At 35.8% G+C, this 22,214-nt stretch overlaps 2 protein-coding genes across 7 annotated transcripts in view; one reads left to right on the top strand and one right to left on the bottom strand.

Moving 5' to 3' along the window:
* clec16a (C-type lectin domain containing 16A) overlaps window positions 1–22,214 on the top strand; it is a 114,588-nt gene that overhangs the window by 45,948 nt on the left and 46,426 nt on the right. The window lies entirely within an intron of this gene.
* Window positions 7,950–20,263, bottom strand: LOC141351256 (uncharacterized). Its single transcript, XM_073857902.1, has 5 exons — window positions 19,856–20,263; window positions 16,007–17,138; window positions 8,943–13,600; window positions 8,736–8,867; window positions 7,950–7,994 (listed from the first exon to the last, which is right to left on the bottom strand). Exons 2-5 carry the CDS (start codon window positions 17,136–17,138, stop codon window positions 7,950–7,952), a joined length of 5,967 nt encoding a protein of 1,988 aa, XP_073714003.1. The 5' UTR covers window positions 19,856–20,263.

Consider the following 22,214-nt stretch of genomic DNA (forward strand, 5'->3'; position numbering starts at 1 on the left):
AACTCGTGATGTAAGCAGGTTCAAGCTCACCACGCCCTTGTTACGATCTCACCACATGCTTGGTACGAGCTTAGTTTATCATGTCCCTCTGATTTTAGGGTTTGGTTATGGTTAGGGTTTGGATTTGGGGTAGATTTAGGTTTTATTTAGAAAAATGTTGTCCTTGGGTCAACACAATATGTTGCCCTGAGGACATCAACCACTTGGCAAAATCAGTTTGAGCGTCCCCTCTGTCTCCGTTGGGATCTACCCACTTTTCTTGCATTTTTTAAATATTGCCAGTGCGTGGAGTCAGGCTCTGACCAGGGGTTTAGTTACGCTTTAAGTCATGAGGGAAACCTAAAAAGACTACTTTTGTCTATATTTATTAGGCTTATTTGCTGTAATTCTGTGTTATTTATTTCCAAACAAAACATTAAAAACGGTTTTTATATAAAAAAAAAACTATTGATACACAATTGCATACCAACACACAAACCATTCACACTTGCTAATTTGGCCTAAAAAATAAGTATCCCAGTGATCGTAAATGAAGACCCGGAGCCGTAAGACCTGGTGTTGTTCTAAGGAAGCATAGCCAAAAGAGCCGAATCTTTGAAAAGATCCGGAATTCTGAGAGAGATAGACCAATGCGTTCTCGTATACAGTGACAACATATATGGCGGCGAGCACGCCAAAACGGACGTGAGGCTGTATCTTTGCAAAACTTTATTGTATCGACACGAAACTTGGTATATGTCATAACAGTGATGACCTGAGGTTGCATGCACCATTTCGTCACACTGCCCCCTACTGGTCACGAGATATAAAAAATGTCTATTTTTGCTTATAACTACTGCAAATTTGAATGTAAAATTATGAGACTGGTCTTGTTAGATTTCGTGAGGCATGCCGAGTCAAACGATAACAAATGGTTTTTGGTCGGCCATTTTGTGTGTCGGCCATTTTGAATTTTTTCTTTAAAGGTGCAGTGTGTAAATTTTAGTGGCATCTAGTGGTGATGTTGCAAATTGCAACCAACGGCTCAGTCCACGACTCACCCCTCACATTTGAAATGCATAGAAAAGCTACGGTAGCTGCCACCGGACAAACATGTCATCGTTGGAGACAACTTAGTAAAAATGTTTGTCCGTTAAGGGCTTCTGTAGAAACGTGGCGGTACAAAATGGCGACCTCCATGTAAGGGGACCCTCTGTGTATGTAGATAAAAACGTCTCATTCTAAAGTAATAAAAACATAAGTGTTAATTATGAAAGGTCTTTATACACCACTGATAATATAGTTATGTATATTATATTGCATTTCTGTCAAAAAGTTACACACTGCACCTTTAAGTTCAAGTATTTCAGAAACGCAATTGCGTATTGTTATGAAACTTGGTATGATCCATCAGCAACATGTTCTGGGAGGACTTGTAAACTTTTCGGCGCCCCCTAGTGGTCAAGAGATTTGAAGCTATATCTCTGCATCTCTTTATCGAATTTATACCAAATTTGGTGGGTGTCATCACAATCAAGACCTGAGTCACAATTTATTGTTTGGTCAGTGCCCCCTAGTGGTCAAGGCATTTAAGGCTATATCTCCGTATCGCTTTATTGTATTTACACTAAATTTGGTATGTGTCATCACAGTCATGACCTGAGGCACCATCTATTGTTTCGGCAAAGCGCCACCTAGTGGTCTCAAGATACAAGAAAATTACTATTTTTTTCATAAAACTAATGCAAACTTAGATCTTAAATCATGACAGTCATCACGTATGATTCATTTTTTGCCATGTTTGGCTTGACCCCGGTATCGCTGCTTGCAGCTATATTTATTATTATTATTATTATTTTTCTTCCTAGTTCTTCCGCCGAAAGTCAATGGCAGCCCATAGAACCGTACATAGGAAAGTTATGAAATTTGGCACACATGTAGAGGACAGTCTCAGAAGTTACTATAGCAACTTTGGTGTGTCTGACTCAAACCCTCTAGCGCCACCAACAGTCCAAAAATCCACTTATGTTCATGCTCATAACTTCTGACCCATGAGTCCTAGAAACTAAATTCTTGTTTCCTCTGAATCCTTGGCTCATGATGATTCAAATGCACACATTGGTGTCATTTGTGTCATGCACATCTTTCCGCCATTTTGAATTTTCCGTAAAACCTACTTTTTCGAACTCCTCCTAGAGCGTTTGTCCGATTTGCTTGTCCTTTGGTATCTAGCATCTAGAGACACCCCTGACAAAAAGTTATCAAAAGCTTTTTGATAGACCATTGCGTTCTCATATACCGTAACAACATATACGGCGGCGAGCACGCCAAAACGGACATGAGGCCGTATCTTCGCAACACTTTGGTGTATCGACACAAAACTTGGTATAAGTCATTACAGTCTTGACCTGAGGGTGCCTGCAACGTTTCGTCACAGCGCCACCTAGTGGTCACGAGACTCCATAAATGCTTATTTTCGCTTATAACTACTTCAAACTTGAGTCTAAAATCATGAAGGTGGTCTTGTTAGATTCCTTGAGGCATGTCGAGTCAAACGATACCAAACGGTTTTCGGTCGGCCATTTTGGGTGTCGGCCATTTTGAATTTTCTCATTAAGTTCAGTATTTCACAAACAGAATGGCGTATCGCTACAAAATTTGGCATGGTTCATCAGTGACATGTTCTGAGCGCACCTATAAATCTTTAGGACGGCGCCACCTAGTGGTCAGGATATGTAAAGAAATTGTTTAAAATCTTTATATCATTTGATTAAATTGGCACACTGACATGAGACTTCACTCTATTGATTTCTTGGCTCGTGCCGAGTCCGACTGTACCAAATATGTTAGAGTCAAAGCTACTTCCTGTCGGCCATTTTGAATTATATTGAACACTTACTTTTTCGAACTCCTCCTAGAGCGCTTGTTTGACTGGCTTGATTTTTGGTATGCATCATCTAGAGACAATCCAGACAAAAAGTTATCAAAAGCTTTTCAGTAGACCTATCCGTTGTCGTATAACGCATCAAAGAATGCGAGGGCGAGCACGCCAAAATGTGTTTGAGCCTGTATCTTCGCAAAACTTTTGTGTATTAATATGAGACTTGGTATATGTCATAACAGTGATGACCTGAGGGTGCATGTACCATTTCGTCACACTGCCCCCTACTGGTCACGAGATATAAAAAATGTCTATTTTTGCTTATAACTACTGCAAACTTGAATGTAAAATTATGAGACTGGTCTTGTTAGATTTCGTGAGGCATGCCGAGTCAAACGATACCAAATGGTTTTTGGTCGGCCTTTTTGTGTGTCGGCCATTTTGAATTTTTTCTCTAAGTTCAAGTATTTCAGAAACGCAATTGCGTATTGTTATGAAACTTGGTATGGTTCATCAGCAACATGTTCTGGGAGGACTTGTAAACTTTTCGGCGCCCCCTAGTGGTCAAGAAATTTGAAGCTATATCTCTGCATCTCTTTATCGTATTTACACCAAATTTGGTGGGTGTCATCACAATCAAGACCTGAGTCACAATTTATTGTTTGGTCAGTGCCCCCTAGTGGTCAAGTCATTTAAGGCTATATCTCTGTATCGCTTTATTGCATTTACACTAAATTTGGTATGTGTCATCACATTCATGACCTGAGGCATCATCTATTGTTTTGGCACAGCGCCATCTTGTGGTCTCAAGATACAAAAATTGCTATTTTTTCTAAAACTAATACAAACATAGATCTTAAATCATGACAGTTATCACGTAGGAATCATTTTTTGCCATGTTCGGCTTGATTTTTTCTTTAAGTTCAAGTATTTCATAAACACAATTGCTTATTGTTATGAAACTTGGTATGGTTCTGAGAGCACTTGTAAACTTTTCATCGCCCCCTAGTGGTCAAGAGATTTGAGCTTATATATCTGCATCTCTTTATCGTATTTACACCAAATTTGGTGGGTGTCATCAGTGTCATGACATCAGTCACCATCTATTGTTTCGGCCAGCGCCCTCTAGTGGTTAAGAGGTGGGTGTTATGACATCATAAAATCAGGATATTTTTTTCTTCTTTTTTAAAGGCAGAGTCCATGATGTTTGAAAGCCAGTGTTGATATTTGAAATCACCTAAACAAACACGCCCCTACCACAATAGAATCTGTACCTTCTGTTGATAGACCCGCCCCATACATACGCAAACCGGCATTTGATTTGATTTGATTGGCTATAAGTGTGTTTTGGTAGTCGGCCCGTCTCCTTTTCCAACGCGTTTTTCAAACATCGTGGACTCCGCCTTTAATTGTCCCACCTTTTGGTCAATTTTTGAGTTAGAAACCATCATCCACTAGTGGTCAAGTGTACCAATGAAATCATAGAAATGTAAGTACAATGTGTAATACTAAATAAGAATGGTATTAAATGAAAAATTGACAGAGCATACATGTTATCTAAATAGATATAAAATGTGTCTAGTAAAGATTAAAATGAATATGAGTCTATATATTTAGTGTATACTTAAGATGCTTGAATTGTATAAGCACAGGTCAGATTTTAGGGTAGATGCATAGTGTCATCTCAGAGCCACCTACTGGTGGGAAAATATGTAAAATAACTGTTTTTCCTAATTACTCATGAAATATTTATTTTGTCTGCCATTTCAATAGTTGTTCCCTTCAGTTTCTGGTATACAAAGCAGTCAATAAATTTAAAGTAATGATAAGAAGAACACTGGGAAGAAAAAAGCTGTAATAATAAAATGTTTAATAATTAATACAGTGTTTACAAAATAAATTCATGTGTCATGTGCAATTACTTAATATTACGGAGGTGAAATGATCCACAGATATGATATATTTGGACATATAATGTTTATGGTTCAATTTTAATCAAGTGTAAACAAGGGGTTCTCGAATGTTTTGAGCCCATGTTCCCCTTATAAGGTAGACAAATTTACAAAGACCTCTTAAAATGACAGTTCCTAAGCATATTCTTACATTAAAGCATATTTTAGTCTTATTTTAAAGTAATTAAATTTAAGAGGTTATTTAGATGTTTGTTTAGTTAAAATTACATTTAATTTGACAGTTATACTGTTTAAATTATCTTAAATGTTTTAATAAATTCAAAAATAGCAAGACCCACATTGTTCTTAGATTGCCCTTCTTAATAATGCAAGGCAATTATATAAAACAGATTATTTAACAGATTCTCTGGCTAAACATTTAGAGCCTCCAGGGGTTAACGGCTCCCACTTTTGAGATCCCTGGTGTAAACTATAAAGTAGGGCTGGGTAAAAATATCGATTCATCAATGCAATGCAATTATTTGTTTCTCAATTCAATATCGATTCATCAAATTCTATGAATCGATTCAGCCCCCACGGCAAGTGGCGGCGCTGTGGGCAACACTCTAGTGAGAGCGTTCAGCGTTGTACAAGACGCGCTTTATCAAAACAGAAAGATCAAAGATGGCAAACAGCAGCACTTCTTTCAAGCCTTCACCATCAACGTGATCAAACATTAGTAATACTACACACATTATTTAAAAATATACTCAGGTACTTAATTGCTTGTGTATGTACTTATTATTGAATCGATATCGAAGCAAGTAAAGCAATATTGAATTGAATCGAATCGAAGCCTCAAGAATTGAAATTGAATCGAATTGTGAAATTCCTAACAATACCCAGCCCTACTATAAAGTTTTAGGAACTACAGCAGTCCTTTGCTTGATATGCACAACCACACCCATTGTATTTGTTGTGAAATTAATATACATTCTCAAAATAAAAAAATAAAAATAAAGTGTCAATAAACAACATATCTGCATGATGCTATATCATGTCTTTCTTGTAATCCTAAAGAAATAGTTCTTCATAATGTGATAGAAAATGTTGAATTAATTAGGCTTGGTAGTCCTGTCTTGTTGTAACCAGCTCTGGACATTCAAAAGGAATAGCATGGATGACCAGGATGACTACTGTGTGTCATACTGATGTAGCGTTGTGTCCAACATAGCACACCTTCCTGCAATAAAAAAAGTTCAAAAATGTTATGTTATTATTTGCTTTGATGAAGAGAAAAATATAAATAATTGTACATAAAAAATTATGAATAAAATGCACTTACTCCATGTAGCATGGTAATTTTATAACTGATGTCCAATGTTCTTTTTGTTGTATTTTGGTGTGGTGGACATCCAATGAAAAAAATGATGAGATGTGATTGTTTAATTTAAACAAGAACATGTGAAAATTGACTGTAGTCAACCATAAGATGAATGTTCAGCTGTGGTGTCATCATATACATTCTAAAACATAAAAAGTATAAAAAGATTATGTAGTAATTAAAAAGATGAGAAAACACGTATATAATTAATAAAAAAACGGAATAAAAAATACTAACCTTAAGTGTTAATGTACATGCTTATTCCATCACCACACATGAATAAATGACTGAGATAAGTACTGTTGAAGATGAATAAATGTTGATTGGTAGATCCGTTGTGTTGTAACGACAGTTGATGTGAATGACATTAAAAAGGAAGTCATCCCGATGTAGTGTTGTGTTCACCATAGTACATCTCTTTGCAATAAAAGAAAGCATATTATTATGTTATTATTTGTTTAGATGAAGTAAAAATATAAAGGCAAAACAAATTTATATAACAAGATTCTGAATAAAAATACACCTACTGTTTGTAAAATGGTAAGTGTCAACTTGATGTAGTGTTGTGTTCACCATAGTACATGTTTCTGCAATAAAATAAAGCATATTATTATGGTGTTATGTATTTTGAAGTGAAAGATATAAAGGCTAAACCAATTTATATAACAAAATTATGAATAAAAATACACCTACTGTTTGTAAAATGGTAAGTGTCAACTTGATGCAGTGTTGTGTTCACCATAGTACATGTTTCTGCAATAAAATAAAGCATATTATTATGGTGCTTTGTATTTTGAAGTGAAAGATATAAAGGCTAAACAAGTTTATATAACAAAATTATGAATAAAAATACACCTACTGTTTGTAAAATGGTAAGTGTCAACTTGATGCAGTGTTGTGTTCACCATAGTACATGTTTCTACAATAAAAGAAAACATATTAATATGGTGTTATGTATTTTGAAGTGAAAGATATAAAGGCTAAACAAATTTATATAACAAAATTATGAATAAAAATACACCTACTGTTTGTAAAATGGTAAGTGTCAACTTGATGCAGTGTTGTGTTCACCATAGTACATGTTTCTACAATAAAAGAAAACATATTATTATGGTGTTATGTATTTTGAAGTGAAAGATATAAAGGCTAAACCAATTTATATAACAAAATTATGAATAAAAATACACCTACTGTTTGTAAAATGGTAAGTGTCAACTTGATGCAGTGTTGTGTTCACCATAGTACATCTTTTTGCAATAAAAGAAAGCATATTATTATGGTGTTATGTATTTTGAAGTGAAAGATATAAAGGCTAAACAAGTTTATATAACAAAATTATGAATAAAAATACACCTACTGTTTGTAAAATGGTAAGTGTCAACTTGATGCAGTGTTGTGTTCACCATAGTACATGTTTCTACAATAAAAGAAAACATATTAATATGGTGTTATGTATTTTGAAGTGAAAGATATAAAGGCTAAACAAATTTATATAACAAAATTATGAATAAAAATACACCTACTGTTTGTAAAATGGTAAGTGTCAACTTGATGCAGGTTGTGTTCACCATAGTACATGTTTCTACAATAAAAGAAAACATATTATTATGGTGTTTTGTATTTTGAAGTGAAAGATATAAAGGCTAAACAAATTTAAATTACAAAATTATGAATAAAAATGCACTTACTTTATGTAAAATGGTAAATGTATTTCTGATGCACAGTCTTCTTTTTGCTGTATTCTGGTGTACATCAGTTGAAGATAGATGATGTTGTTGTTTCATGTAAACTTTAAGATGACAATTCAATTTTTTCAACCACTAGGTAAAGGTTGAGCTGTGGTTTCGGCATATACATTCTAAAACATAAAAAGTAAGTAATGATTATTCAGTAAAAAATTAATGATGAGCATGTGAATCATAAAAAATATGAAGAATACTAACCTTAAGTTTCAAAGTACGATTCTTCAATCACCAACAGTAGTTATCTCAGTCATTTAGTCATGTGTGGCCTTAAAATATTGGCTGAAATATTCATTTTTGTTCATTTTTGTTAGACGTCATTGAGTCACATGTAATTGTTTAACAGTGGTTAAGAAGCATTTTTGTACATAAAATCAAGATGATGTTTGGCTTGTATAAAACAAAAATAAAAAAATTATTGAACTCTGTTTAAAATGCAATAAATGTAGAAAATAGGTGTGGTTGTAATAAGAACTAAAACTTGCAAAACGCAGCAGATTACAAAGAAAAACACAAATAAATGTAAATAAATAAATAAATAAATAAAACAAGCAAAGGACTGCTGAAACAAACAGTACTGTTAAATAACTGTCATACACCAACCCCTGTCACCTCCCACCCAGTGTCCCCTCCCCTTATGTGCCCTTACCCAGGGAGCCGCTGTGATTGTTTCCTCCCTAACCCCCCCCCCCCCCCAATGGCCAGCGGAGTATTTATATGTACTATTACAATAGTGACATAAGTATAGCCTGATGGAAGCTGTAGTAGGTTTGTGCAACCTCAACATGTATACATTTAATGTCTTTTGTGTACACATGGTCTATTAATGTACCCTTTTCTGTAGTTGGAGTTTGTACCTGTTGACTGTATCCATGTTGTTGCATTAATTTTACAATTGTGGATGAAGTAAAAACATCTTCATTAAAATCTCCCATGATCATTTTCGGTCCTGGATGCTTCTCCATTTCATCAATAACAAGTAATAACTGCTGTCGAAACAAATCAGGATTATAAGAATTAGGTCTATACAAAAGTGCTGCAGTCAAATTGACACATGGAATTACAAAGTATAAGCATTCTAAGTTGGAGCATTCAGGAATAAACAAATCACACTCAATGTTCTCAGAACAATACAATCCAACACCACCTCCTCTCTGATGTTTTAATTCAGTATAAAGTGCAGTGCTGTTGTCATAACACTTAGATCTTGGGTTGTGTGAGAACACATATCCTGGTATCTGTGGTTCTTGGTCATTAACATTTAGCCATGTTTCTGTCAAACAAATACAATCAGCGTTTATCAGAACTGTATGGGACAGGACATCCTGAAAGTGAGCTTTTAGACTTTGCACATTGAGCAGTGCTATTCTAAACATACCAAAGGATTTACTAAAACTGTACTTATCCAAATTTATTTTTGTCATATCTTTCAACGACAGCTCAATATTTTCATTACAAAATATGACAGATTCTTTAAAGTCCTCAATGATTAATCCACTAAGAGACCTTACACGGCTTAAAGCAACATATGCTTGTCCTGCTGTAAAGATTTTATTAAGTGAAACGACAGCTTTATCTACCGTGAGTCCTTGTACTTTGTGAACTGTACAAGCCCATGCTAATCTGAGTGGAAATTGCCGTCTTATGCCACCAGCATTTGTGACCTGGTCTTCTTGTACTTCAATAACAGTTGAATTTGGAAAAGGCATGTAACGTTTTTTGCATCTTTGAATTTTCCCAACAATTGGATTATCAAACTCCACATGAATAGCTGATGGGAAATCGTCATTATCTTCACCTTTTTTCTGACTTTCACTTATGTGGACAACTGTACCAAAAGCTCCATTGACAAGACCGTCAGCAACATCAATATTTTTCTTTAACATAACCCTTGCACCAACACCCAGGGAAATGCATTTAGATAGACATGAGTTGAAAACTGTAGAGTGATATCCAACTTTACGTTCCATTCTTCCAGTTTTTGAGTTTCTGATATAATCCTGAGCATTTATACTAATTGCATCTGGACAACACTCGTGTAGTCTTTCAATGTTGTATTTATCAACCTCGCTATTTGTAGCAAATATGTGAAGGTCATTACATCTCTCCCCGGTTTCACATTTTTTCAACACAGCAATATCAGTAGTGGTAAGATCTTCACTTTTCTTATGCACTCTCAGGCGATTTAACATTCCAGCAAAAGATGCATCTTGCTGTCTAACAACTTTAGTTAATTCAGCAAGCTCAAAGTTGTTTTCCCATAGGTTGACTCCTTTTGAATCAGCATAAAGAGCAGTTCCTTTCACAGGTGGTAACTGATAGAAATCACCCACAGCAATAATGCTGACTTTTCCAAATAGAGAGTAATCACCAGTTTGTTTTATTTGCCGCAGCCTTCCATGAATGTATGACAACAGACGATGGTCAACCATAGAGACTTCATCAATAATTAAAATTTGCAGGTTACACATTTTGATACGTAAAGAATTTATTTTGTCATCACTAAGCGGTTGATATGGCAATCTGACATTTGCACCAATTGAAAATGTATTATGAATAGTTGAAGCACCAACATTAAAGGCTGCTACTCCTGTCGAAGCTGTCAAAAGCACAGTAACATCATTAGGATTTTCAGACAGCTGAGATAACAGTCTGCAAGATTCATAGTGTATTGCCTTAATTAAATGACTTTTTCCTGTGCCTGCTCCACCAGTGATAAATAATCTGATTGGTTCAGGGTTTTGTCCAAGTACTTTTTGTAAACACCACTGACGGACTTTATAGAATATGTCAGATTGTTCCTCATTTAGTGATCGCAGTAAATGTAACGCTTCATTTCTAGGCAGTGTGGTATGGTTTGTTTCTACAGTAGAAATAGTTTGTTGGTTTCCTGTAAGATCTGGAATAAGGTTTTGAGTGTTATCTTCATCAGGCAGTCCTTTATTCTGCATCAGTTCCATACATTCGTGACGTTCTCTTTCAGTTTCAGGACATATTGCAGCCCAAGCATCCTCTAAATCTATATCCTGCTCCAAAAGCTGTTTAGCTCGCTCTAATTTATCAGAGTCCTTTTCAAACAATTCTCTGTTGCAATCAACAATTAATTTCACATTTTGCATTCCAGATTTAGTTTTTATGACACCACTGTTGTAGTACTCCTCATATGTCTCATAGTTGCTTGGCTTCAAGTGACAGTCATCATAATGTGGTAGAAAAAGCTGCAACAATGAATGATAGTATTTTTCTGGATCTTTTGTGGGCGAAAATCTCGGATATCTGACAACAGCTGGCTCGGTTCGTGTTCTTCGTTTCACATAACCACAGTTATTATCGAGTTTAATAACTTCAATTTCTGCATTTTGTTTTTGTGACAAAACTTCAGATTTTGTCAAAACTCTGTACTCAGAACAAAAACTGGCAAGACAAAGATTAAGTAGTGGTTGTTTCTGTGGTCTGTTCTTGTACCTATCAACAAAACTTGTCATCCAAAAACTGCTTTCATCATCAGACTGTTCTTTCTCCACTCTATTCTTAAGCACATGCAAAGGCAAACTCATCTTTACAGGATTTGGTCCTATTGGAATGAATTGTACTTTACGTGAGCATTCCTTTAAATGCATGCCTGTCAGTCTGTACACAGCTTCTTGCGAGGAAATTTCGCGATTATGCAAATACACACTTCCCAATTGCTTTAAAGATGCTTTAGCTTCAAGATTTCCATTCATAGCTTCATTTTGCGTACGTTGAAGCAAAAGTCCCATTTCTTGTTCTGCTTTTGTGATGTAGCTTAATATATAAACTACTACAGAAAAGGCATCTGTGACATACTGAATATCCATATTTCCTTGCCAAGCACGCAGTAAATCTCTGTTATACTGGTTTACCCAAATATCTTTTGGATTTCGTTTCAAGACAATGGATTTTTTTTTAGAACATTTGTTGTATGCTTTTTCAAAGACAGCCTGACAAATACCCACAGAAGAGAATAAATCATCAGTTGAATCAAACATCACATCAGAGTTTAAAGCATTTTTGATTTTTTGTAAAATGGCATTTGCTGTGTCATCTTCATTTTTCCCTTTAAACTCGTCTGCATTACATGCTCTTGTAATAAAGGTACGGCTAGATGGAGGTCTTGGAAAATTAAAACGACATACTGTATTTTTCTTGCGACATGTTTTTGAATGTCTTGTACTGTGCTTCTGCACACTGTTTACTGTTTCAAAAAGTTCAATGTCTTGTTCTGGCGGTGTCTCACAGGTGATAAATGTGTCAATGAAATCAGCAACCACAGGATCATTAGCTTCATCATCATCATTAAGCTTTGGAGCATTTTCTACCCAAAACAGACAGTGAACGTGAGGAGAACCACGTTGCTGGAATTCAACACGATAAAAATAATCTTTTATTTTACCAATAGGTTCAGCCGGTGACATTATGACATGTTTCAAAAAACAATGCCATCTGTGATCAAACATTCTTGCTGCAGTGACAGGATTTTTTCGTATAAGTTCACATTTCTCACCCCAGGCAAGTTCATCTAAATTCATTTGTTTGCCCTCTTGTTTAATAATGGTGTTCAACATTTCAGGCCATCTCAGATCAGCAGAACTAAAAGATGCAAAGAAAGTTGGTATGCCAAGTTGTCTAATCAAAGCAAAGAGATCTTTCTGTGTAGACATCCAATAGGGAGGGGTCCCTCTGACTGGTCTTAAAAACTTATATCCTTCATCAAACTTAAGTATTTTTTGCAAGGAATCCGGATTTGTCAGCATATCAGGTGTCACCTCTGATAAACTACCTTTCTCAAAACCTTTTCGTAATGCAATTGAGACATTAGACAGAATTTGTTCAACTTCTGATATATACTGTGCATAAAAAATGAAATCTGAATTCTGAGCAAAACGTCCATCAGCATTTAATATTCGTGCATTCAGGTATCGTGACAATGTGATTTTTTCTGGTCTGGCATCGTGAAATGTTGGACCACCAGTAGGATAGAGAAATGGGAAGCACTTAGCCTCATTGGTTTCATCTGATAACAACCTGACAGGACTGTTACCTTCACCTGGTGCTACACTTAGTACATCATGAAAATGTTGATCAATTATTTCTGAACCAATGTCAACAGGCTGTAGTGATGTGTCTGACAAAAGTCCACTTTGCTCCTTGATATATGTAAGATCTTCATGTGATTCATCATCAGCTACCTTATCATCGTCACTGTTATCAGCAACATTATCTTCCTGCATTTCATTACCATCAGCCTCGTCAGGTTCATTCAAGTTGTTGATCCACTGCTCATTAAACTCCACATCTTTATACCACATATTGTTTTGTACCAAATATACTAAAGCATTTCTGACATGATCGGTGTGGACATATTTATATTCATAATGACCTTTGTATGTCAATTTTCGTTTCAGTTTGATTTTTATCATATGATCATCACATTCATTTCGTGGAAGTATGTTGGTCATGTTTGTAGTATTAACCGGAATACAGACAACAGGTCCATGGCACGCCCTCTGCCCACCTCTGGGAAGACATAGCAATTTAAGAAAAGGAATATTGAGTGCTATTAGATGTTGTTCCAATGAGTTTAGACATTTTAATTCTTTAGGAATGTCCTCCAAATGCATATTGTTGGCAACACTCTCTTCAGGTAGTTGTCCTCTAAGGATTTTTCGATGGCATGTATAACATATCCACAAATTACAGGCTAAATGACCAGATAAATTACAATTATCCTCACATTCAGTGTCACATACATGTAAATACTTCAATGTGATGCATCTTTTACTTAAATCAGCTATGTGCTGTCCTTTTCGTTCATAGCAATCAGATTTACACTCAATAACTTGTTTTCTAAACAATAAACGATGACATACACAACAAACACATTCTGGACCTCTGCTGACTTCTTGTTGAAACTGACTAATAGTAGCGTCAATGTTTTTTTGTGTTTCTCTTTGTTTTGCATAAATTTCACATCCTTTTTGTATTTTACTCATTCGGAAGTTTGCATCATTATGATATTTACTATTAGAATAATCACGAACACTGGAATTAAAAGTGGGATTTGTGCAATATTTATGCTTAGAATATTCACGAACACTGGCATTGAAACTGGGATTTGTGTTATATTTATTCTTAGAATATTCACGAACACTGGCATTGAAACTGGGATTTGTGTTATATTTATTCTTAGAATATTCACGAACACTGGCATTGAAACTGGGATTTGTGTTATATTTATTCTTAGAATATTCACGAACACTGGCATTGAAACTGGGATTTGTGTTATATTTATTCTTAGAATATTCACGAACACTGGCTTTAAAAGTGGTATTTGTGCTATATTTATCTTTAGAATATTCACGAACACTGGCTTTAAAAGTGGGATTTGTGCTATATTTGTCCCTAGAATATTCACGAACACTGGCTTTAAAAGTGGGATTTGTGCTATATTTATCTTTAGAATATTCACGAACACGGGCTTTAAAAGTGGGATTTGTGCTATATTTATGCTTAGAATAGTCACATAAGTTAGATTTAAAGACTTTGTTGGTTTTGTATTTGATATGAGAATATTGCCTAACATATGCTTGAAAATCAACATCTGTGGAATACTTGTCCTTTGATCTTTTACGTATTGACTCACAAATGTTAATATCAGTCTTATATTTACTTTGAAGGAGTTGAAGTTTTCTCTCCTTATATTCAGTGTCATGACAATACTTATTTTTAGACATTTTAATCTTTTTCTGTCTGTATTTAATATTAGCACAATATTTAGTTTTGGACATTTTATTTGTTTTCTGTCTGTATCCAATGTCTTCACTAAATTTCCTTTTGGACAATGCTATCTTTTTATGTCTGTATTCTGTGTCTTCAAAGTATTTTGATTTTACACGTAACTTTTTTCTTTCTCTGAAAGCATTATCGCTTTGGTATCTCTCACGCTCTCTTTTACATTTGATCTGGTCTGCTGTGTCATTTAACTTCCTTTTTCGTAAACACTGTGTAATGCTTTCATTACCGCATACAGCTTTGCATGCTCCTGCACAAACATTTATTTGATTTTTATGTGTAACACACGTGACAATTTCAAAGTGATTTTCATTACAGTGCTTCAGATATATAGCATTATCTGTAAATACCTGATCAGTTGGTGCATGTACATTCCATCTGTCATCATTGAAAGTAAAAATATTTGTTTTCAGCAAATCGGCCGTACAAAAAATGTCTATTTCTGTGGCCCACGATCCAGAATAATACATTTTACGTTGTGTCAAATAGTCTTTAACCGATCTGTAATCTTCTCTTAAATACCTTATAAATTTAGAACTGTTAGCGTTAAGGTGTTTCACAACTTCACGTCTGATTTTCAGGTGTTTCTCTTCATTGCCACATACTGCATGTGCTATACATCTATAAAAGCAGTTGCCGTCTCCTTTGATGCTCTTTGTTTTACATGGTTCCCCTAAAGAACTTATATTTGTACCTTGTACACTGTGGTTTTCATTAGTTAAATGTAAACGTGCACACAACGCCTCTTGATTTGCAGATGTTAACAGCTTAAAACTGAACTCATTATTTATAGTATTGCCAATAATGATGTCATCTGTGAGTACATTCTCATTAAACAGGACATCTGTCAAATCAACATTTTCTTGTGTATTTGTCAAATCAACATTTTCTTGTGTATTTTTCTTATCAGGTAATTTTTCTTTATCCAATTTGCTTACATATAGCTCTTGTTTACTGTTACCATCTGTACACTTACTTAGCTTATGTTTGCTCTTGGGTGTAATGCTTGTGGCACTGCATTGACTAGACTTACAAGTTGTATTAGCAGCTGTGGGTTTACCAGTTGCTGTTGCTTTAACATCCATCACCTTGAGTGGTTTTCTTTCAGTGTTCAGTGAGACAGCAGCAATAACAGTTTGATTATTCAACTGACTATCAGCAAGTGATTTCTGTGCATTTGGTTCCTTATTGCAATCTTTTATGCATATGCCTTCTGCAGGTCTTGAGTCATGGTACATTAATTTATCTGGATCTGCTGCACTTTTAACATCATTTACATTTGTTCTGCTTTGACTATTAGTGACTGTAAAGGCACCTGCATTTGTGTCACACAAGCTGGGCTTGATTCCGGTTACCTCAAATGGAATATATGCATTGCCATACCTATTAGCAAAATCATAGAAATACCCAATAACATGATCAATGTTGCTGTAATAAGCTACAAAGCTTGTTGCAGATCTGTATTGTTGGCCATTAATGAAACTGGTTGCATGTGAATCTACAATGGCATACAAATTACCTTGTTTTATAATTGCACATGTATTGGCAGCAATAGTTACCAAACAAGCATCAAAATCACGCAGCGATCGCTCCACTGCTACATGAAATGGCATTGCAAAATCTCCCACTTCTGCATCATACTCAAAAACATCAGTAAAGCCACCGAAAGATGAACCAAACTTTATTTCAAAATATTTGTCACAGTACGTACATGTTCTGGGAAGTTCTGGAATCAATATGTATTCACACTGGCCTTTTCCTATTTGCCTTGTATTTTTTAAAACAACATAAAGGTCATTTCCCTTATTCAGTACATTATCCAAATCTGCAGTTTGCCATGTCAAAACATTTTTTACACAGTGCTGAAGTACAGATGTTAAACTGATAGCTGCACACTGCTTATTTCTTGTACTACCAAATCGCATATCGTCTTGACTGAACGATCCTCTTATAACTGCTACATCCAGTACTTTATCAGCTTCATTGGCAGATACCTTGTCAATCACATGCACTTTCTCATTGATAGTCTTATTGGCAGTCCCATGGACTTTCTCAATGACAGTTTTATTGGCAGTCCCATGGACTTTCTCAATGACAGTTTCAATGACAGTTTTATTGGCAGTCCCATGGACTTTCTCAATGACAGTTTCAATGACAGTTTTATTGGCAGTCGCGTGGACTTTCTCATTGACAGTTTTGGCAGTCACATGGACTTTCTCATTGACAGTTTTGGCAGTCACATGGACTTTCTCATTGACAGTTTTGGCAGTCACATGGACTTTCTCATTGGCAGTTTTGGGACAATAAATTGTCGGTATAGGAGCACTTTTTTTAAGAGGAGGCTGAACCTCATATGCGGGTCTTTTTACAAGAGGCTCAACATGGCTGACAACAGCCATGCGCCTCTTAGCCGCCTCAGATCTCCGGAACCCCTTTTTACGTGGCATCTGCAAAAACATAACAACAAATAAGAAACTGTTAATACAAAAATATTATGCATATATTCTTCATTTTTTTACAATGTTTTAATTTATTGACATTGGTGTACTTCACTTTAAAAAGAAATTCTGTCATTATTTACTCATCCTCATGTTGTTCTTAACCTGTATGAATTTCTTTTTCTGATTAACACAAAAGAAGGTTTTTTAAGAAATGATGGCAAACACAGACAGGAAGTGACCATAGACTTCCATAGTAGGAACAAAAAAAATATGATGGAATTTCCTGGATATCGTCGACTGTGTGCTTAAAATCATTTATAAAATTTTGTCTTCATTTATCACAATACTTCCAAAATATTTTTTCCTACTATGGAAGTCTATGGTCACTTACTGCTGTGTGTTTACCATCATTTTTCAAAATACCTTCTTGTGTGTTCATCAGAAAAAAGAAATTCATACAGGTTTACAACAACATAAGGATGAGTAAAAAACCCTTTAAAAGCTAAATTTTTAGTATTGTACAATAAAGGATACTAGAATACTGAACAAGGAAACGGCTTCACTGATGAAACGTGCATGACAATTCCCTTCGCTATATAACGCATCTCTACTAATGAATTAAAAACATTTACTACATTTACTACACAGAGCCGTAGTTCACAGAGAAATTAGGCAAAATCGGGTTCATAATTTAAAAAAAATGTACTCCGATAATCTATGCGCTTTTGGCTAGCTTCTCTGTGAACCACAGGTCTGTGTAATAAATGCCGCTCCATCTGAAAGCAGATGATGGCGTTTTACTTCATCTTTACTGATGAGACACGCATTAGAATTGCAGGCGATTTTTTGCGCAGCCATAATCCAAATACATTGAATTAAGGCCATGTTAATGTCCTGATGGTTTGTAATATAATCCACTAGCTAGCCTACCTGTAGTTTCTCTTTCAGCATGTTTGCTTGTGCTTTACAGAATCACAATTTAAACTTCTGAAATGTTTTCATTTTTATATCTACGTTCAAGGTTTTAATGTATTACGTTCATATAAGGCACAAAATTAGTACTCATCTTCTCCGCTTTAGTTTTTAGTGTCTAATATTACATGATGGTCTTGTCATAATTATTAAATAACATCCTAAAATCTTTTCTTTTTCATTTTTAAACACTGCACCACTTGTATTACATTATATACAAAAAATACACTTGTTGATTGATTATGTTTACACATACCATTATATGGTGTGTAATAAGGTAAATGTTTATCAACAAATATTATTCTTTTCTAAAGCTAAGTCAAACACAATGATTTCAAATGTTGTTATGGGGTATTTTTTTAATGTGCATGATTAATTTAAATTTTTGAAAGCCCTAAAAATACATGATTTCATTTTAGACTGGTCTTATGTTCTGCTTTAGAGATAAAGAGACAGTTTCCTAGACCGGGCTTATTCTAGTACAAGACTAAAATGTATGTTTGATCTGTCTTAATTTAAACACACTGATATATCTTAACACATATCAGTGCCATTGTTTTTGCTCAAGACGCACACCAGTAATGTTTTTTTAATAAGGTTTCTTTGAAACAACTACTTAATAATAATAATAATAGGCCTAGTGCTGGATTATTCTAAACCATGTCAGGAAACTGCCCTATGATATAGCTCTATTATTTCCATTTTAGGTTGTTTACTGTATGTGCACTCTCAGAAGATAATTTACACAAGCTGTCACTGGAGTGGTACCCTTTCAAATAATACACCTTTGTGAAAAGTGCATATAATGGGTACAAATGTACCCATATCTGTATTTATTTTAAATTTATGCAAAAACGTAAAAGAACAACTTAAACCACAAACATGGTAAATATTAGGACCCATTTAAAGGGTATCGTTCCAGTGACAGCTTTTGTATCTTTTATTCTGAGTATGTATGCATGATAACAGAAAGGAGTAAGCACGCGCCTTCAGCCATCTTTCTGCCTCAGCTTGTCTGAAAGTAATAAATGAAATATGACACCTGCTGCTCGGTGATGTGACACGCGTTCAACTCCGGTAAATTCAGGCAGATACATTCAGTTGTACTCTTTGCTCTCTCTCTAACTACACTAACTGATTTAATTACAAGAACATACCAATGGTTTAGGTTGGTGCCGTTGTGGGCAAGTGATCTAAGCAAAAGATAAAAAAACCTTTTTAAAACAACATGGTTTCCTACACACGTGATTTACAAAACTTTTTAAATCCCGTTAAGTTAGATGTCACCTTACAGTTTCAAATGTTCACAGTTACCTTACTTCGTTATGTGCCGTAAATAAATAAGACTTATTACAGTTATTGCATTCGCCGGTGTCTCAGGGTGTTATTTGGCGCTTACTGCGTTATTTTCTACTTTTGTTGTCGTGCTAGGAGAGGCTGCATTCGCTCGGAGAAAAAACACTTTTAACCATCAAATGCAGCGACAGATCTCTAACAGTATTAAACAGCCATTTACTTGCAGCATATTACATTTCTCCGTAAACTCACATTTTCTATAAAACTGTTATTGTTCAAAACATTCGGTGTTTTAGCAGCCTTTCAGTATGATTTCGGAGGCCCCAATTATTTGGTCGACGGAGTTTTCAAACTACTCAATACACACATTCATCGTCGTATACGTGTAAAGCATTGCATAACAATTGCTATTATTTATTATCTCTACATCACTTTGGATAAAATACATAACTTACCTTTGTTTAAGAACACCAGCAACTTTTTAATACACGACACAACAGCTTATCCAGCAACCACGACAACGCATGCGTACAGTAGTGGTGATGGGTCGATCGCGAACGAGCCGGCTTTAAGCTGATTCTTTGTAGTGAACGAGCAGAGCCGAATCTTCAGACGCAGGCAGGGGTGCGACCGTAAGAGCCGGCTCTTCTAAGGGAGGCGAGCCAGAAGAGCCGAATCTATGAAAAGAGCCGGACTGCCATCACTAGCGTGCAGTAGTGATGAATCCTTTGCAACGAGCCTGCTCTGAGGCGATTCTTTGTAGCGAACTAGAAGAGCCGGCTCCCGTCAGCAAGAGAGCTGCATCTTAAGCCGCAGGCAGAGGCGGGACCTATTTGCATGTGGCACTCGATGCGTCCAATCAAATGGAAAGACAGACTAGGACTATACCATTATGTTAAAGAAGAAAGGGGGAAAGACGCCGCAAAAATCAGTGTAGTGGTACAGTCCGAGTACACAAAGCGTTAGAGAGAGGAGGGGGAGCCGGATTTAAATGTAAGCGCGTTGGGAGAAAGTGAAGGCATTTATCGAAAATAAGAAGAAAGTTAAAGAGTAACTAAACCGTTAACCAACTTTTTTTAGTTAATGATCTGTAAGAATGATGCTTTATTAGTGCTGTTCATTGTTTTTACTAAGTTTTTTGACATTTGGATATAAAGTGTTTCAATATATGGTGTAAAAACGTCTGAGTGGTGTCCTCTTCAGGTTGAACGGTGGCTACTGCAGTTGAATTTTCCTATTGGATGTTGGGTCCAAAAAGTAACTCGTGATGTAAGCAGGTTCAAGCTCACCACGCCCTTGTTACGATCTCACCACATGCTTGGTACGAGCTTAGTTTATCATGTCCCTCTGATTTTAGGGTTTGGTTATGGTTAGGGTTTGGATTTGGGGTAGATTTAGGTTTTATTTAGAAAAATGTTGTCCTTGGGTCAACACAATATGTTGCCCTGAGGACATCAACCACTTGGCAAAATCAGTTTGAGCGTCCCCTCTGTCTCCGTTGGGATCTACCCACTTTTCTTGCATTTTTTAAATATTGCCAGTGCGTGGAGTCAGGCTCTGACCAGGGGTTTAGTTACGCTTTAAGTCATGAGGGAAACCTAAAAAGACTACTTTTGTCTATATTTATTAGGCTTATTTGCTGTAATTCTGTGTTATTTATTTCCAAACAAAACATTAAAAACGGTTTTTATATAAAAAAAAAACTATTGATACACAATTGCATACCAACACACAAACCATTCACACTTGCTAATTTGGCCTAAAAAATAAGTATCCCAGTGATCGTAAATGAAGACCCGGAGCCGTAAGACCTGGTGTTGTTCTAAGGAAGCATAGCCAAAAGAGCCGAATCTTTGAAAAGATCCGGAATTCTGAGAGAGATAGACCAATGCGTTCTCGTATACAGTGACAACATATATGGCGGCGAGCACGCCAAAACGGACGTGAGGCTGTATCTTTGCAAAACTTTATTGTATCGACACGAAACTTGGTATATGTCATAACAGTGATGACCTGAGGTTGCATGCACCATTTCGTCACACTGCCCCCTACTGGTCACGAGATATAAAAAATGTCTATTTTTGCTTATAACTACTGCAAATTTGAATGTAAAATTATGAGACTGGTCTTGTTAGATTTCGTGAGGCATGCCGAGTCAAACGATAACAAATGGTTTTTGGTCGGCCATTTTGTGTGTCGGCCATTTTGAATTTTTTCTTTAAAGGTGCAGTGTGTAAATTTTAGTGGCATCTAGTGGTGATGTTGCAAATTGCAACCAACGGCTCAGTCCACGACTCACCCCTCACTTTTGAGATGCATAGAAAAGCTACGGTAGCTGCCACCGGACAAACATGTCATCGTTGGAGACAACTTAGTAAAAATGTTTGTCCGTTAAGGGCTTCTGTAGAAACGTGGCGGTACAAAATGGCGACCTCCATGTAAGGGGACCCTCTGTGTATGTAGATAAAAACGTCTCATTCTAAGGTAATAAAAACATAACAGTTAATTTTGTAAGGTCTTTATACACCACTGATAATATAGTTATGTATATTATATTGCATTTCTGTCAAGAGATCGTTCAAAAAGTTACACATTGCACCTTTAAGTTCAAGTATTTCAGAAACGCAATTGCGTATTGTTATGAAACTTGGTATGATCCATCAGCAACATGTTCTGGGAGGACTTGTAAACTTTTCGGCGCCCCCTAGTGGTCAAGAGATTTGAAGCTATATCTCTGCATCTCTTTATCGAATTTATACCAAATTTGGTGGGTGTCATCACAATCAAGACCTGAGTCACAATTTATTGTTTGGT

Source organism: Misgurnus anguillicaudatus, chromosome 19 (genome assembly GCF_027580225.2).
Source record: "Misgurnus anguillicaudatus chromosome 19, ASM2758022v2, whole genome shotgun sequence".
Lineage (NCBI taxonomy): Eukaryota > Metazoa > Chordata > Actinopteri > Cypriniformes > Cobitidae > Misgurnus > Misgurnus anguillicaudatus.

What these genes read in the sequence shown, in the direction of transcription:
- LOC141351256 (XM_073857902.1), bottom strand. Translation starts at nt 17,138, where the DNA reads ATGCCACGTAAAAAGGGGTTCCGGAGATCTGAGGCGGCTAAGAGGCGC. An exon ending in CTTGTGTGACACAAATGCAG is followed by an intron (nt 13,601 to 16,006) that starts GTGCCTTTACAG and finishes CTGGTCATTTAG; the next exon opens with CCTGTAATTTGTGGATATGT. An exon ending in ACTTAGAATGCTTATACTTT is followed by an intron (nt 8,868 to 8,942) that starts GTAATTCCATGT and finishes TTGTTTCGACAG; the next exon opens with CAGTTATTACTTGTTATTGA.